The sequence below is a fragment of the Lobosporangium transversale genome, assembly GCF_002105155.1.
Source record: "Lobosporangium transversale strain NRRL 3116 chromosome Unknown BCR41scaffold_24, whole genome shotgun sequence".
In the NCBI taxonomy this organism is placed as follows: Eukaryota; Fungi; Mortierellomycota; class Mortierellomycetes; order Mortierellales; family Mortierellaceae; genus Lobosporangium; species Lobosporangium transversale.
In genome coordinates this window covers 138,086-153,688 of record NW_019029002.1, presented here as the reverse complement: position 1 = coordinate 153,688, position 15,603 = coordinate 138,086, and the positions used below count along the sequence as shown (strand labels likewise).

The 15,603-nt window shown below is 40.8% G+C and overlaps 6 protein-coding genes across 6 annotated transcripts; 2 read left to right on the top strand and 4 right to left on the bottom strand.

The window, feature by feature from the left end:
* The first annotated feature begins 388 nt into the window (after positions 1-388).
* On the top strand, positions 389-2,779 carry BCR41DRAFT_387293 (hypothetical protein). The gene is made up of 5 exons (XM_022027884.1): positions 389-1,133; positions 1,684-1,893; positions 2,041-2,181; positions 2,322-2,414; positions 2,517-2,779. The coding sequence occupies exons 1-5, from the start codon at positions 551-553 to the stop codon at positions 2,768-2,770; spliced, it is 1,281 nt and encodes a 426-aa protein (XP_021880261.1). The 5' UTR covers positions 389-550; the 3' UTR covers positions 2,771-2,779.
* On the bottom strand, positions 2,742-4,885 carry BCR41DRAFT_422993 (NADP-dependent oxidoreductase domain-containing protein). The gene is made up of 4 exons (XM_022030229.1): positions 4,511-4,885; positions 4,361-4,428; positions 3,750-4,265; positions 2,742-3,626 (listed from the first exon to the last, which is right to left on the bottom strand). Exons 1-4 carry the CDS (start codon positions 4,863-4,865, stop codon positions 2,790-2,792), a joined length of 1,776 nt encoding a protein of 591 aa, XP_021880260.1. The 5' UTR covers positions 4,866-4,885; the 3' UTR covers positions 2,742-2,789.
* Positions 4,886-5,166: 281 nt separating this feature from the next.
* Positions 5,167-6,380, bottom strand: BCR41DRAFT_378069 (Thiamin diphosphate-binding protein; the record flags this gene model as incomplete). The annotated part of the gene is made up of 3 exons (XM_022027135.1): positions 5,167-5,697; positions 5,804-6,163; positions 6,273-6,380. 3 exons carry the CDS (start codon positions 6,378-6,380, stop codon positions 5,167-5,169), a joined length of 999 nt encoding a protein of 332 aa, XP_021880259.1.
* A 2,886-nt stretch (positions 6,381-9,266) lies between these two features.
* Positions 9,267-11,581, top strand: BCR41DRAFT_307471 (hypothetical protein; the record flags this gene model as incomplete). The annotated part of the gene is made up of 6 exons (XM_022020859.1): positions 9,267-9,777; positions 10,229-10,380; positions 10,539-10,563; positions 10,677-11,006; positions 11,117-11,379; positions 11,498-11,581. 6 exons carry the CDS (start codon positions 9,267-9,269, stop codon positions 11,579-11,581), a joined length of 1,365 nt encoding a protein of 454 aa, XP_021880258.1.
* A 466-nt stretch (positions 11,582-12,047) lies between these two features.
* Positions 12,048-12,695, bottom strand: BCR41DRAFT_422990 (ribosomal protein L14b/L23e; the record flags this gene model as incomplete). The annotated part of the gene is made up of 2 exons (XM_022030228.1): positions 12,515-12,695; positions 12,048-12,334 (listed from the first exon to the last, which is right to left on the bottom strand). Exons 1-2 carry the CDS (start codon positions 12,612-12,614, stop codon positions 12,048-12,050), a joined length of 387 nt encoding a protein of 128 aa, XP_021880257.1. The 5' UTR covers positions 12,615-12,695.
* A 457-nt stretch (positions 12,696-13,152) lies between these two features.
* Positions 13,153-14,727, bottom strand: BCR41DRAFT_422989 (hypothetical protein; the record flags this gene model as incomplete). Its single annotated transcript, XM_022030227.1, has 2 exons — positions 13,153-13,754; positions 14,549-14,727. The coding sequence occupies 2 exons, from the start codon at positions 14,725-14,727 to the stop codon at positions 13,529-13,531; spliced, it is 405 nt and encodes a 134-aa protein (XP_021880256.1). The 3' UTR covers positions 13,153-13,528.
* Positions 14,728-15,603: the final 876 nt, after the last annotated feature.

The following is a 15,603-nucleotide window of genomic DNA, read 5'->3' as shown; positions in this document are numbered from 1 at the left end:
AAAAAAAAAAAAAAAAAAAAAAGTAAAAAAAGAAAAAGGATGGAGTCAGATGGATTGAGAGGGAGGAGATAGAAGAGATAATGGCGCGATCAGATGGTAGGATCTTTGGCTATATTCACTCGAAAGAGCAGTGAGATTGAGGAAGCTGTATGCATATCAATTGCCACATGCCCCAATGATGCTAATAGATCCAGTCGTAGGAATATAAACAAAAGTAGCCACCGACGGTACAGAAGGAAAAAAAAACTCAGTCAACACAGGAACAGAGCCAATGTATGCAGTACTTATTTATACGACACATGTTAATGTTCATTCAAGCACAGGAATAAAACTCTAAACTGGAGGAAAAATCAAAAGCAGCGGGTTATTGTTGGTTTTTCTGTACCACCCTTGACTTTATTTGCATTTGCTTTTTTTAAACGATTCATCCTTTCGGTCCCATCAGCTCTCTTCCTCCCTTTTCTTTTTCTCTTTCTCCTCTCTTCTTTCATTTCTGTCATTTGTCACATTTCTTTGTCAATTACCAAATTTCAATTCTATTTCATTCAAGATGTCTTCACAAGTCTATGCACCAACACCCTTGCGGCAACGACAGGCCTCATCCGCGGGCGACGATGTGTCCAGGAAGACTACAAGGCAATACAAGACAAAGGCACCTGAAGAGCTCATAAAAGAGCACCCTGCTATCAAGCCAATGGTGCCGCTAACCTCTTCAACCGAGACGACCAAAGTCACTTCTGCTTATTCTTCTACCTCCAAAGCATTGACCATTGTAAAACCATCCTTGGCGAGCCGACTGGTGAGTCTATTGATGAAACCAGTCTACTTTTTACCCTTTGCAGTCTTTCACGTTGGCTTGGAGCTTCTGCTCAGTGCCAAGACCATGAAGACATATTTTCAAGTGTTTTTCATGCCTTTTCAATTCCCTGCGGCTCCTGAGGTGGCCCGAGTGCTGAGGAAGGATTTGGGCACGGACTTGGCTAAAAAGCCAAAACATTTAGCCGTGATCTTGCCCCAAGACTCGACCACGACCTCTGAAGAACAAGAGGAAGAATGGCATGCCGAGGTTGCGCAATTGGTTCAATGGTCTCTGGCTTGCGATATCGAGTGCCTATCAATCATGAGGACTGATCGTAAGTATACACATAAATCCAGGCGTTCTATACAATTGCAAGCAAAATTAAATAGAAAAGTCTACGAAAAAAAAAAAAAAAAAAAAAAAAAAAAAAAGCAAAGCAAAGCAAAGCAAAGCAAAGCAAAGCAAAGCAAAGCAAAGCAAAGCAAAGCAAAAGAATGCCTAAACGACCAGGTTTTGGTGTCTCTTTCTCCCTTCCACCGGCTGACTGGGAAAAATTTCATCTTGCATACCATTCCTCCAATCTATTTCTCCCATAACTCTTCTCTTGTTCCATGCATTGGGCATGCCATGAGCTTTCTTCTATGACGGGCTCTGATGAGCGCGTTTGTAAAAAAAAAAAAAAAAAAAAAAAAAAAAAAGTTTAAATCTTATGCGTCCAACTTTACAAACACATGAGAAAGCAGCGTACGATACGGACAAATGCTGACGCTTTTTCGCTCTCAACGCTTGTCCGATCCGGATGTGTATTCTTGCTTTTGTTTTATTACTTTAATTTCTTTGATCCGTTCTAATGGCTTTTATATATATATATATATTCCTTCTAGCGCTACCAAAGCAATGGCTGAACCTGTTGCAAGAGCGTATTGATGATTCATTGGAAGACTTTTTTAGAGAAGAAAAGACTATTCCTGTAGCTCGTGTCAGAACCTTGAACCGTGTCGAAGATAACCTCAAAATCGCAATAGAATATAGGGACGCTGCCAAAGTAGAAACACAAGAAGAAAGACAAATAAGGCTTCATGGACGCACTGTCGGTAAGGGCACATGACAGCATGAGATCAACATATCACACCTGTATATCATATACTCTAAAAAAAACCTCCTTGTATATGCAAGAGAGGATCGGATACGAAGCCTAAATTAACTGTTCAAATTATTATTCAACTTCATATTGCTGATAGATTTGGATGTGGTGATTCTTGCAGAGAACGATGGACATGATCGACTTGCTTCTAGTGTGAGAGTTTTGGGCGAGGCAGCTCTTCAGAAAGAAATCCAGAGCAAGGACATCACAGCGGAATTTATGGACCAGCAACTATCTGGTAAGATACTACAACTAAAAGAGCAAACTATTTAACGTTGTGTGGATCAAATTGACTGATGGTGAAGTAAAGTTGCTGATTATAATTTACTTTATGTATATTTTCCAAAAAAAAAAAAAAAAAAAAAAAAAAAAAAACAGCTGATCTTTCCGAACCAGATCTGTTGATCATCTACAAGGATGAGTTAGATCTGAGCAGCTACCCCCCTGGCATATTCGTCTCACAGAAATATTGTAAGAGATCCTTTTTTATATACATTTTAATTTTTTTTTAATGATCTTCTGCAACGTCCATTCTAATCTTAGATATTGTAAATGTTTGTTTAAATTCGCTAGCCATCACCCGGATCAGGCCGTTATCCCACACTATACCCTGTTCTTGCAGGCGTTGCATCGTTTTGCCAAGTGCGAGCAACGTTATGGAAAGTAAACAGAATGGGGATTGTTTGACTAGCCTACGGAAGGAGAGGGGGTTAAGATTTGCTGCAAGCGAGCATATCTTTACTAGTATATATACAATACTTTATAGACGTTTTCTTTTTGACAATATTTACATCTATTATATTTATTATTACTGTTATCATTTCTAATATTATATCTGAAGCTGATTTACTCATGAGTGGTTGCTAATAGAAGTGGGCATTGTGCAATCAATTCCAAATCCTTTTTGGTCAACCGTTCGCTAGCCTCTGCTGAAGCAACGGCGTCATGTACATACTCGGGTGTCCTCATCCCTACTAGAGTGCATCCGACATTAGGGTTGGCAATACAGTATTGAATTGATTTTGTTGAGAGTGGTGATCCAATATTCTCCACCTTGTTGGGACTCACATCCGAAACGAACTCTCGGCAAATCAGGCCCAGTACTAGATTAAGCTCGTCGTTGCGCTTGTCCGAATCCAATTGACAAAATGCAGCAATCTTCTTGGTGAGCGACTTGGCTTCGCTTCGATAGCGATCGATCCACGATAGAACAGCGTCCTTATCAACAAGATCATTATCACTATCTTTATCGTCAACATCGTCACCACTTTGATTATTATCGTGAAGCTTGCGAGAGTGATTGCAGTTATTACTACTACTGCTGCTGCTGCTATTTTTTCCTTTAACTACGCTCTCCTGTAATGCTTTGAGATCTCGGTTGATCGCTGGAAGGACCTCTCGTTCCAAAAAATGCTTTGCGGCAAAGTAATTTGAGCATAGTCGCGATAAGTTCTCGGAGAGGATTTCGCTCCAGACAAATTTCAGGGCCATGGACTCATCATCAAGTATTTCCTTAATATCTAACTCCATCTCTGCAAGTGTTGTGAAACTCTGATCTAGCGTGTCCAATAATCGTGCAGATGTCTCCTGCCGGTTGTGTAGACCTTTATTTTCCAATGTTACAATCTGCCCACCTGCAATTGCGTTCAAGGGTCGATTTGTGAATACGAAAATATTGAATTCCTTTATCATCAAAGAAAAATACAAAAAAAGAAGGGGAAAAAAAATGAATTCGTGTTAGGTTTTTTTCCCTCCTTTCCGTTCCAAAAAGGAGACTCCATAAAATGAATAAAAATCTCCTGATACCTTAGCTTCTCTGGCTAAAGACTTTGATGGGAAAACATCTGTGACCAGTTCTCGTTCAAAGAGATTGAGGGGTGCCTGAAGAGCCACAAAGTTGTCCAAGCTCCATCCAAAGTCCATTCTGGTCTTGATAATGGCCTTCAAAGACAGATGGTCCTCTGTCGTGGGCAAGTGCAAAGCATTTGAGCACATTCCATAGCCTCCAATTCTGCCCTGTTGAACTTCCTGATCAAGGTAGGCAAATGCTTCGGCAATTTCCTTGTACAGACGCGTCTTATTGTATCCTCCAGTCTTATTACCCAACATGCGTTCAGGGTTATTGATCATAAAGATGTCTATCTTTTCCAGTTGAAGACGTTGTAAAGATGCAGTGAGTTGAGCCTTGAGAAAGGATGGATGAATGGAATGATATGAAGTCTCTGAAATCTTGGCATATGAAGGGATTCCTGACAATATTTCCGGTTGGAGTGTTGTTGTAGGTGATAAAATAAAACCGGCTTTGGATACAATGACCACTTCCTTTTTTTTAAAAAAAAAAGATCCAAATGAGTAACCATATCCGTAGAAACCTAATTGCCTGTCGCGAGGTTGTTCCTTTTATTTTTATTAATTACCTCGCGCTTAATCGTTCCTTCCTTGAACAGCTCTTGAAGTGTGCTTCCAACAAATGTTTCTGATGCTCCTGTTGATCATTTTGTTAATTTTTTTTTTCTTTTCTTTTTTTTTTTAAATAGACGAAAGTATAAACAAAGAGACATCTTTACCATAGCCAAAATGTGAGCTTGTATCAATCACATTAACACCCGCATGGATCGCCTTGACCAATGCAGCGCGGTGAGCCGGTTGAGTATCATTCACTCTGTATGCGCCAAACCCCAATTTTGAGAGCGTTAGACCACGTTTTGGGATCGTGGCTGTGGGTAATGCAGGATGTTTTGCAAGGAATGCAGTTGTGGCGTCGGGTGTGGCAGACGAGGATGAGGTGAACGATCTAAGAGTGTACGTAAACCTGAGAAATCGATTGTTTGAACATCTCGAGAATGCACCCTGCAGAATGCGGTGATGAGAAGCTGTGGCCATGTGTTTATGACATTGACGAAATGAGCTAGAGTTCATCATCAAGAGAGTCTGGGAAATTGTTAAAAAAAAAAATAGAGAGAGATCGTACTGTGACTACGATCAATAAAACCTTTTTCTATTAGGTTGCCACCAATTTATGAAATGAGCTTTTTTTAATAGATGATTGCAAAGATGCAGACTACAAGTTTTCTTGCAGATAAAAATGGGTCAAATGAGAACTGAACTCGTGTGATTTTACAATGATGAAAGAGAGATGGATAGATGGATGTGTAGAAAATAGCAAACCAAAAGAAATGATAATAATAATGATGAAGATAATTATATGAAGCTACAGATTTCTTTAAGCGCCAATCTTCTTATGGAGAGTACGCTTGACAACACGAGCAATGACTTCAGTGTCAGGGAATGCAAATGTCTCCAAGTTCTGAGCGTAGGGAGTAGGGACATCAGCGCCGGTGACACGAACAACAGGGGCATCCAAGTGGTCAAAGGCTTCGCTTTCCATAATTTGTGCGCAGATCTCTGATCCAACACCATATTGGGGCCAGCCACCCTCGACAGTGACCAAACGGTTGGTCTTCTTGACCGACTTGATGATGGTGTCAATGTCAAGTGGACGAATGGAACGCAAGTTGATCACCTCGGCTTTGCAGATACCTTCCTTCTCCAAGACCTGAGCCGCCTCAAGTGCGAATCCAACTGCGCGAGAGTGTGCAACAATAGTAATGTCTGATCCCTCCTTCTCAACCTTGGCCTTGCCAATCTCCAGCACAAAGTCATTGGACAAAGCGGCCTCGGACATGGGGAATGATACACCATACATGAGTTCGTTTTCCAAGACTACAACGGGGTTAGGATCACGAATAGCAGCCTACAAGTTAAGAAGAATAAGATTTATCATTTAGTATATGTTTGAGAAAAAAAAAAAAAAAAAAAAAAAAAGGAGAAAAAGTTCATCCAATTGAAAATATATTCACCTTCAACAAACCCTTGGCATCCTCCGAGTTCCAGGGCGAGACGACCTTGAGACCAGGGACAGATCCGTACCAGGCAGCAAAGCACTGTGAATGCTGGGCAGCAACACCAGCAGCAGCACCGTTGGGACCGCGGAAGGTGATGGGACAAGTAACATTACCAGCAGACATGTAATGGGTCTTGGCAGCAGAGTTGACAATCTGATCGATAGCCTGCATTGCAAAGTTCCAAGTCATGAATTCGCAAACGGGCTTCAATCCAGCAAATGCGGATCCGACAGCGAGACCGCAGAATCCGGACTCTGTGATAGGCGTATCAATGACACGCTTGGGACCAAACTTATCCAACAGACCCTTGGACACCTAGCGATAAATAAAATATATTATTTTGTTTTTGTTTTTTATGTTAGTCCCTGTTTTCCTGATCTTCATCCCGATCCATTGCTGAAATGAAGGATACAACCTCCTTTACCTTGTATGCACCATTGTATTGGCCAACCTCCTCACCCATCAAGTAGACTTTCTCATCAGCAATCATCTCCTCCTCTAAAGCCGAGTTCAGGGCATCACGAACGGTCATCTAAGTTGGTAATAAAAAGATGCGGTTAATAAAAATCAAAACTACAATATGGCTTTTGATCGGGACTTCAATGGACGTTTGATACAATATAGAAAAGAGAAGCTCTCCTTTTGATCCAATGATTTTTTTTTGTTTTTAATCGCTCCTTCTACAAATGCTTGCGAGAGCGGAAGGAATTTGTTGGGTATTAAAAATATGTGGCATTTTATATATATATATATTTATCCTGATTCAAGTCGTGCATTCAGATAACGCGTAAATATGCAAAATGCCCACTTTTTCCCTCTTTCTTTGTTTTTTCTTCTGGAAGTTGAGATATCTTTTTACAAGGTGCAAGAGTAATAATAAAAAAGAAAGAGAGAGAGAGAGAGAGAGAGAGAGAGACAAGGCAGATCGACGCGAAAAAAGTCGTAGAAAAGATATTAAGAGTAAATAGTCTTTTTTTTTTTTTTTTACCTCGACACCCTTGCTGTTGTAAGCACGCTTTGCAAGGAGCGAAGTGGCCACGACAGGGTTGGAGCGAAGAAGAGTCTGGCGGACAGATGGAATGGAGACGACAACAGCCTTCTTGAGGATGGACGACATGATGGCGATGAGAGATGGGTTAGTGAAAGTGGGGAATGGATTGGAAGGAGCAAAAGGTCGGGAAGAGTAAGGAAGTGAAAGAGGGAGAGTGGAAGATAAAAAAGAGAGAGAGGGAGAGGGAGAAAGAGATAGAGATGAAGATGGAGAGACCAAGAGTTTTTCACACAATACAATATTGTGTTCAGTGTCTGAGTATTAATTTTCCCACCGCTCCAACTGCGATTGCACTTATCACTTTCTTTATCAAATCTGATGTCCGATTAAATTTTTTTTTTTTGGCTCCCTCCACAAAAAGACAAGCGCAGCATAAATATGGAAATACACCTTCACATATTGCAACCCAACCTAATCAGTCTCTCATTCTCTCATTGGTATGTTGGCACGCTAAAACTTCAAATCTGCTATGGAACAGCAAGGATCCTCTGGTCCTCTGTAAATCTTCGTGCTGGGATGCAATGGATCGTCTGATCAAACATTCCAAAAAAGAAATAAATAAAATAAAATACTTGTACATGTACTTGTACAATTAAACAGACATAGCAATCCAAGAAGCGGGCAACAATTGATATCGCGTAGAAGACGCCCAACCCCTGTCGAAATCTCCCGAGCTTCCTGTTCAGCAACTCAGATAATTCATAACAGACAAACACGCGTTTCTTCCACGTGACTTATTTTATTCCTTTCCAGTTGTATATAACGCGACTCTGCTATTGTAGTCGTAATCACTTTCTGTTGCTACTTTATCCTGGCTGGATTTGCAAAAACAGTGGTGGATGATGGGTTGATTGTCCTCTGGACCACGCATGCACATTGAGGCATACTTGAATCTGCAAAATAAAGTAGACAACAACCACAGCCTCTTACCCCTGGCAAGAGACCTGTTGGTGGACAAGAAGTATAAAGCAGATGAAACAAACAACATTAAAATATGGTTTTATCAACAGAATATGCTGGTCTACTAATGCGTATCTCTTTTTGTAATTTTCATTGGGCACTGAGATGAAGACTTCCTTCAGACATTGTTTGTTTCTCATGGATTGACCTGCTTTAAATTTTAAATGCTTGCGTACATTCGTACAATTCAAACTAATCTTCTTACTGGGCTGTTCTCTAACCATCCCGGGCATTGATACGTTGCATCATGTGGCAGGAATCTTTTACATCAACAGCCCTTCGGAGACGGGCGTGCCTCGGATACGGATAAAACTGGCATTGTCACCGTCCTGTCGCGGCCTGTTTCTCCTCTTTCAATCAAGGAATCGTTTGTGGATTTAGAAGACTTTATTGGTCCTTCGTAGCTGGCTTTAGAAAGCTCTGTGTTAAGGTACCTTCATATCTTGGACGTTCTAGTAAGCCAAGAGATGAAGAATAAATACTTCTTTTCTACAAATGCAAATGAGGTATTGAAAGGGAAAGAGATAAGCTGATTAAAAAAAAAAATCAAACGGCCTGATAATGACGAGTGTTTATTAATAGTTCCACCAGTGTAATAGAGAATGTTGTAATCTACTCTCAAATAAAAAATAAAAAAAGGTAAAGGGATATCCTAAAGCTAAAGGATGAAGGGACCTTTAGGAGTGAAAAGGTAGGAATAATGGCCCAAGCCAACAAATGAACAAGTAAAGTATAGCTTCATCCTTCTTTTTGATCCCTGACTGCTTGAACTGAACTAAACTAGGATTGTAGTTCGACGCAGTAAAAAATGACGCCGTTGTGAATGCCGTCGTGGATGGAATTAGTCACTCCTCTGTCTTTTTTTTTTTTTTTTTTTTTTTTGGCATGTTCATGGATGAGACCCAGGAACGTCGTACATCCGAAGTGCACCTCAGATGTGGCAGCTACCCATCCTCCTTTACTTCATCTCCTTTCCTTTCCCCCCCTTTTAATCTTTTTTTTTTTTTTTTTTTTTTACAACATTGCAGCCCAAAAAGGGGACGTTTTGGGAAAAACGATTGTTAATGCAAAAATGTAGAAACAAGTACACAGACTGAGAAATACGCAACGACTCACGGGGAAATGTTCTTCAGTGCGCTTTGTGCCTAATGTTGAACGTATACCATTTTGCTCTCCTTGTACATGTACAATTCCTGCCCCATTGCATCAGCTCTTTTTTTTCCTTTTTTTCTTGCCATTTTCTTCCTTCTTTATCATCTTCTTTCTTTATCTTTTTCTCTCCTCTTGTATTAACATTCGTATACAATCCACCAACCTCATTTTGCGCCTTTTTTCTCCCTTTATTGTGTTCCTTTATTTAAATTTAACTCTGGCTTTGATATATCCTTCCCAGGAAGAATCACCAGCATGGCTCCCGCCCTTACAACCACAGAGACAATCGCCTACCTAAAGTCGCTCCCAGCAGTCAGGGAGCGAGCTGAAATGGTGTATGCAAAAGCTCAGGAAGGTCAATTGAAGCACTTTGATGTGGATTTTCCAAAATTGAATGATGTGGCCAAGTTTGTGGTAGCATTGATCAAACGTGATCATGAACCAAGCCAGATCGCTCAGATTCCACCACATACACGTCTTCGCCATTTTGATGTCGGCCAAGTGGATCGTCTCGGACAGCTGGTTGAGAGTTGGAAAGAAAGAGTTGAAACAGTGGAGATAGTTCGTAGGTTAGTCGATTTGGTCGTTGTTTCTGTCCTGTTGGACGCAGGCGCAGGCGACCGATGGACATTTGAAGTCAAACCCGACAGCTTTCAAAAAACGGCAAAATCTTACTCCCGATCTGAGGGATTAGCCCTGGCATCGTTGGCCATGTTTAAAGAAGGACGGTTTTCGAGTGACATTCATCGCCGTCATCAGGTCGACGGTAGGATGCTTTTATGCCTGAACATGACTTGCGTGTGTGTATTCCATTCACAAATTTTCTGTGATGAATGGAAACTTTTTGGTTTATTTCATTACATTCCATGGTGTTATATCACTGTTTTAATCAATGTCCTCCATGACTCGAGCCACTAATCGAGATCCTCTCGTCTTTGATGTCAGTAAACATCATCAAGCAATTGCGTTGAGGAAGAAAAGAAAAAAAAAATGGAAGATTTGTTCTGTCATATTTCCCCCTTTTGTGTTCTTCTACGTAAAAATCATTACAGGACAGAAACGAGCAAAGTTAAACTTTTTTTACCATCCCCCTCGTAATTTGGGCGTTGCTCATTTGCTCATCCACTGCAGGCGTGACCTTGGACCACTCTTTTGCATTGATACTTGGCACTAACTCTTAACTTTGCATGATACAACATAATGGTATGATATGATAGCTGATGGCCTGTGCAATCTGACCCTTGAGAGTCTCAAAGAAGGATTTCAAGTAGACGATGAAAAGAATCCCCTACTTGGCCTCGAAGGTAGGTGGGAATTGCTCCGTCGCCTTGGAATAGCCCTCAAAGCTCATCCAGAATACTTTGGTGGTGTCAAAGATGCTGTAAGTTGGCCCACATAATCTTACAAGTAATGGAAATAACTCTTTAAAACAAAAAAAGAAAAAAGAAAGAAACCTGACAGGCAGCTTTTTTTTTCCCTCTCTCTCTCTCTCTCTCTCTTTCTTTCCCATTTTATACTTGGATGTAGCCTCTTCGTCCAGGAAACATGACTGGTGAGCAAGTCAACATTCATAGCTAGTCGTAATAACAATTAATGACGAAGCAAAAAAAAAAAAAAAAAAAAAAAAATATAAACTTGGATTTTTTTTTTTTTTATTTTGTTTAGATTTCCTTTTCAAGGAAGGATCAGACCGGCCGAGCCGTAACGACAAGTATGTGGTTCGTACAGAATCTCTTTTCAAAGTTGTGATCGACGGCTTTGCAGAAATTTGGCCCCCATCGCGTACCACTTTGAATGGGGTTTCACTGGGTGATGTATGGCCCTGTGATGCTATCCAGAACCCACAGGCAAGCCCAGATTCAACAGATCATTACGTTCCTTTTCACAAGTTGTCACAGTGGATGACATACTCAATCATGGAACCACTAGAAAACTATATGCATATTGAATGGGAGCACTCTAATCTTTTGACTGGTCTTCCAGAATATCGCAATGGTATATCTCCCTCATCTCATTAAGTTTCTCTCTAACAAAGCATATTTATGTTCAAATGTTAAAGAGCTCTCATGCTAACCGTAATTTTTTTTTTTACAACTTGTTTCAAGGCGGCTTATTGATTGATCTTGGATTTATGACTTTGAAACCTAATGAGGAGGAGCGTGGGTTAGAAAACTACAAGCGCAATGCGCTAAAGCCAGGTCAACCTGCAGTTGAGGTCGTACCAATGTTTGAGCCAAGTGATCCAGTGATCATTGAATGGCGTGCTATGACTGTCGCGACTCTGGATCGAATTGCAGTCGAGGTTCGAAAGCAATTGGATTTACCCAACCTGACACTTGCCCAAGTTCTGCAAGGAGGTACCTGGAATGTAAGTCAATTTAGGAAGCTTTGCTTCATATCGATTGTACTTGGGCTTTTTTTTTTTTTTTTTTTTTTCCTTGCTAGTAGACTGTTATTAATGGCTCGTGTGCTCTTTTTTTTTTTAGGCCGGACGAGAAATTGCCGCTGTGTCACGTCCCAATACCAAGGGTCCTCCAATTGCCATTTTGAGCGATGGCACTTTGTTTTAAATTCCTGAAGCCTTGTTGGTAATGTAGTCTCACTCATCTGATTGATTGCAAGGATCAATCACTGAAGAATGCTTGTATCATGCCCAATTAAACAGTCTGTAAGACTAAAGAATAAATAAATAAAAAGGTATCCACGAAACACCTTACACGATACAGACTGTCCACGTTAGAGAGATGTTTTTATTCGATCCAGATGTTGAAGAATTTTTAATACAGAAGAAAGGTGGATAGGGTACTAGTGATGATGATGACGGCGAAAGTGACAGTAATGATGATGACTGATAAATGTTGAAGCTGTCTAATTGTAGTTCATTCATATCCTTTGCAGACGAATTAATTGTTTGTATGAACATGATCCCAATGGGTTGGGATACTGGTTACTTGAATGCCATGTGTCCCTTATAATCATATCCTTATTGTCCTGTCCCTGCAAAGTTGGCTTTTTTTTTTTTTTTTTTTTTTTTCTTTAGATGACCTTTGGAGCCAAGCTCAAGAGTTTCATCCACCTCTTTTGCCTGAGTTCACCAGAGACAACGCCCAAGACACGGGTTCCAAGAGGCTCTCCCTGCTTATTCAAAAGTACACATGCGTTGTCATCGAAGCGGACATAGCGACCATCAGGGCGCAAGGTCTCCTTCCTTGCACGGACCACTAGTGCATGACGAACATCGCCTTTCTTGACCTTGGGAATTCCGGACGCTGAAGCAACTGCGTTGGCTTTTGCTTTGTTGACAACCACGACTATTTCATCGCCTATAAATATAAATTATATTAAGAATTGTCAGACAAGTTTGATATTTTTTTTTAAAAAAAAAGAAAAAAAAGTTATCAAAGTGATGAAAGTAAAGGAATGTTTCGAGTTGTGCTTGACATAAAGTCTTTTTTTTTTTTTTTTTTTTTTTACTGCTGTTTGTTTATTGTTGCTTTTGCTACCTATCCTGGCATATTTGCCTCCGTGCAATACTCGGATGCACTCTGCCCAGACAGCACCAGAGTTGTCAATGACATTGAGAATCGATTTCAACTGCAACATTGTGTATATTTATGTTTTTTTATTCCGATGGTCGAGGGACTAAATGGATGAGTAAAAAAAGAAAAAAGAGGCCTTGCAAGGACAAAGAGGGCAGAGAGGTCAAAATCGAATGCTGTTTACTGTTCAAGAAAGATCCGATTCACAGTCACATATTTAAGGGGAATTAATAAATATATAGTCCGTCCCATTAAAAAACGAGACATTCCACCTTGTGTCAGTGTATTAGAACAAAGAAATAAAAAGTATTATCAAGCCAATACAATTTTTTTAAGACGAAGGCCTTTCTGGACCTAGTCATGTTTGTAGTAGATTGTGTCCTACTGTTGTTGCCGGCTTGTCTCTCCTCCTCCTGGACCCAGCAAAGGTTCTTTCGGTGGTCTTGATCCCTCTACTCCTCCTCCTCCTTCATCTGAAAATTTCCTTTTTGTGGTTCTGCTACTACCACCACTACCAAGCCTTCGCCATGACAATCAACAAGAAATGAAAAAAAAAAAAAAAAAAAAAAAAGACTTCCTTACGTCCCCCTTCGGTATGTGTATCTGTCTGAACACGTTCTAACTGACATCCTCTCGACAATCCTCCCAAGGCTGCAGTGTTTGAATGTGTACAGGGAACAAAAGAGGTCTAGATACAGGCTCTCTTTGTGACATTGAAGGAGATCGCATGTTTCATGGCTATCGAGACAAGGTACCCCTACAGGCACAAGACAAAGGTATAACTCGGTTCAAACTCAAAGGGACGATTTTACCAATGGCCTTGTTCTGAATCCACTTGCCTATGGCACAATCCAGACGAAGAGACAGCAGCAGTCTGACGTAGATGAAGAAGATCTCAGCCAGGGATTGAAACTTTCACAAGGGTTCCTTAACACAGCGTGTTTTAAAGGCAACCGGTGAAGACCTGACTGATGAAGACTACGCAAACATAAACTGGAAGAGGAGCCCCAAACTTCTTGAAAACGTTGGACTCATATTCCATGAGCTAGGGCGATGCTCCATAGCTTGAGCTTTATCGGCAATTCTCTTTGTCCTCCTTGCCTGTGGTTCTTTGGGCTTGCTTCCTTCTCCCTCATCCTCCACAGCTCGAGTCAATTCTGACTTCTTGAGGGACTCCCTTGCACTTTCAAGGAAGTTCAACAAGCTAATATTGAGTACGTCGTTTCTATTCGTTTGTCTTTGATGGTAGGAACTTCTTTGACTTTAGCTAGCGAATAATCACCCTGTTCGTGATAAAACAACATGATAAGGCAACGTGATAAGTAAGGCCTAAACAACAGCAACAAGGATATGCCATTCGAGCAAAAGCCGAGAGAAGACGGTGATGAGAGGTGTTCTTTGATGCAATTATGGCAAGTTGTATTGTGGGCATCCTTAATTCTTGACCTTATCGCCGATTTTTGACTGTACGGAACCAGGATAATATTTACCCTCCGATTCTAGTACAAAGACGATATCTGGTCCAGATGGGTTCTCTTTTGGAAACAAAAAAGAGCGAGATTAACTTGGATTCATGTATGGAGTCTTTGTTACAGTGAGTATCTAAGAATTCGTTCATTGTTATAATTCTGGATGATTGAAATTAAACAAAGCGGGACTGAAATACTCAAAATGTGTGCCCTTTGTGCCAGACGTAGGGGCGTCTAGCAACACTATTAACCAATTTAGCCAATCAAGGGTCATCCACTTCAAACAAGTTAATTGCTGCTATAAATGCTATTGGCTCAACGATAATTGTAAACTCCTTCTTCCTTTGATTAACGACAATTCAAGCAAACGAAACCTCGACCGGAACAGGCTCATTGTACTCCAATATCAAGTCTTTACTATATAGTAATCTATTCATTCTTTACGGCTCGACCGAAGGTTTCCCTGATGTCGACACTGGTTTTAATTCCTGCATCCCCTTTGTTAATACGCTTCAGAATTCTAGATTACTCATGGCATAGGTTACCAGATTCTTTATATCCCGGATCAGTGAGCGACCACACCAGGCCCTTGATTTCTTGCTTCCAAAGGCCTGCATCGGCACGTCCAATGACGTTCTCTATTATAGTGATCATTGGACGGAGACGACCACAGGACCAAGCATATAGCATCCATTGGCTAGGCGTCATTCTACCTTCGGACAAGTAAAAAGGGTAAATTGATGAGTATCAAATATAAAACATAAAGGCATTTTTGCTTACGTTCTTCAAGGGGTATACGAAAACCAAACTGCGATTAACCGCCTATGAACGCAAGACACAGAACTTTTGGTGAGATTATAAACAAGCGTGGATATCCCAGACATCAAGGACCTTTTCCTCCTAATCTTTCATCCATCTAGCATGAATTGATGTGAGAGGGGATGATTCTGGCGAGATTGATGCCCTCAACAGCATGTAGCATTAATATACCGAGAACTATTAATATAGTCAAGCGCGTGGCAGCCTTGGCCAAATTCTTGATGTTTTTTTATTCCATGTCCCTGGACGCCTAGAGATTCAAGACGCGCCGCCTTCACATACTGACACTGAATTGGCCGAACATACAACTAATATGATCTCATTGGCCACAGGTTGCCATCCCGTGCACGCGCACCATGGGACATTTATGTCTTTAGAGTGGAGCTATCATCCTAGCTCCCGGTAAACGTTTTGGCGCCCTGGATGATGATAATTGATAGGTCTTCCGCAAGTGGCAAGCATCCAGATGACAAAGCATACGAGAAAGGATAATTTCCTATACCAGCTGTCCTGGTGATAATAATATGATTTTGGGTCTCATCATCAGACTCTCACTGGGTTCTCCACAGGATTCTTCATCTCTATCCGTTTTTACAAAACTCTTTGATAATAGTATCACAAAATCCTGCCTTTTCTTGCACACAAGATCGCACAATGATCACAGCTTTATAAAGTTCTAAATGCCCCAGTAGAAGGGAGGACGGATTAAACCGCTCTATTTATTCGTCTAGAAGGTAAGTGGATAATGATGGCTTCATTCATAAA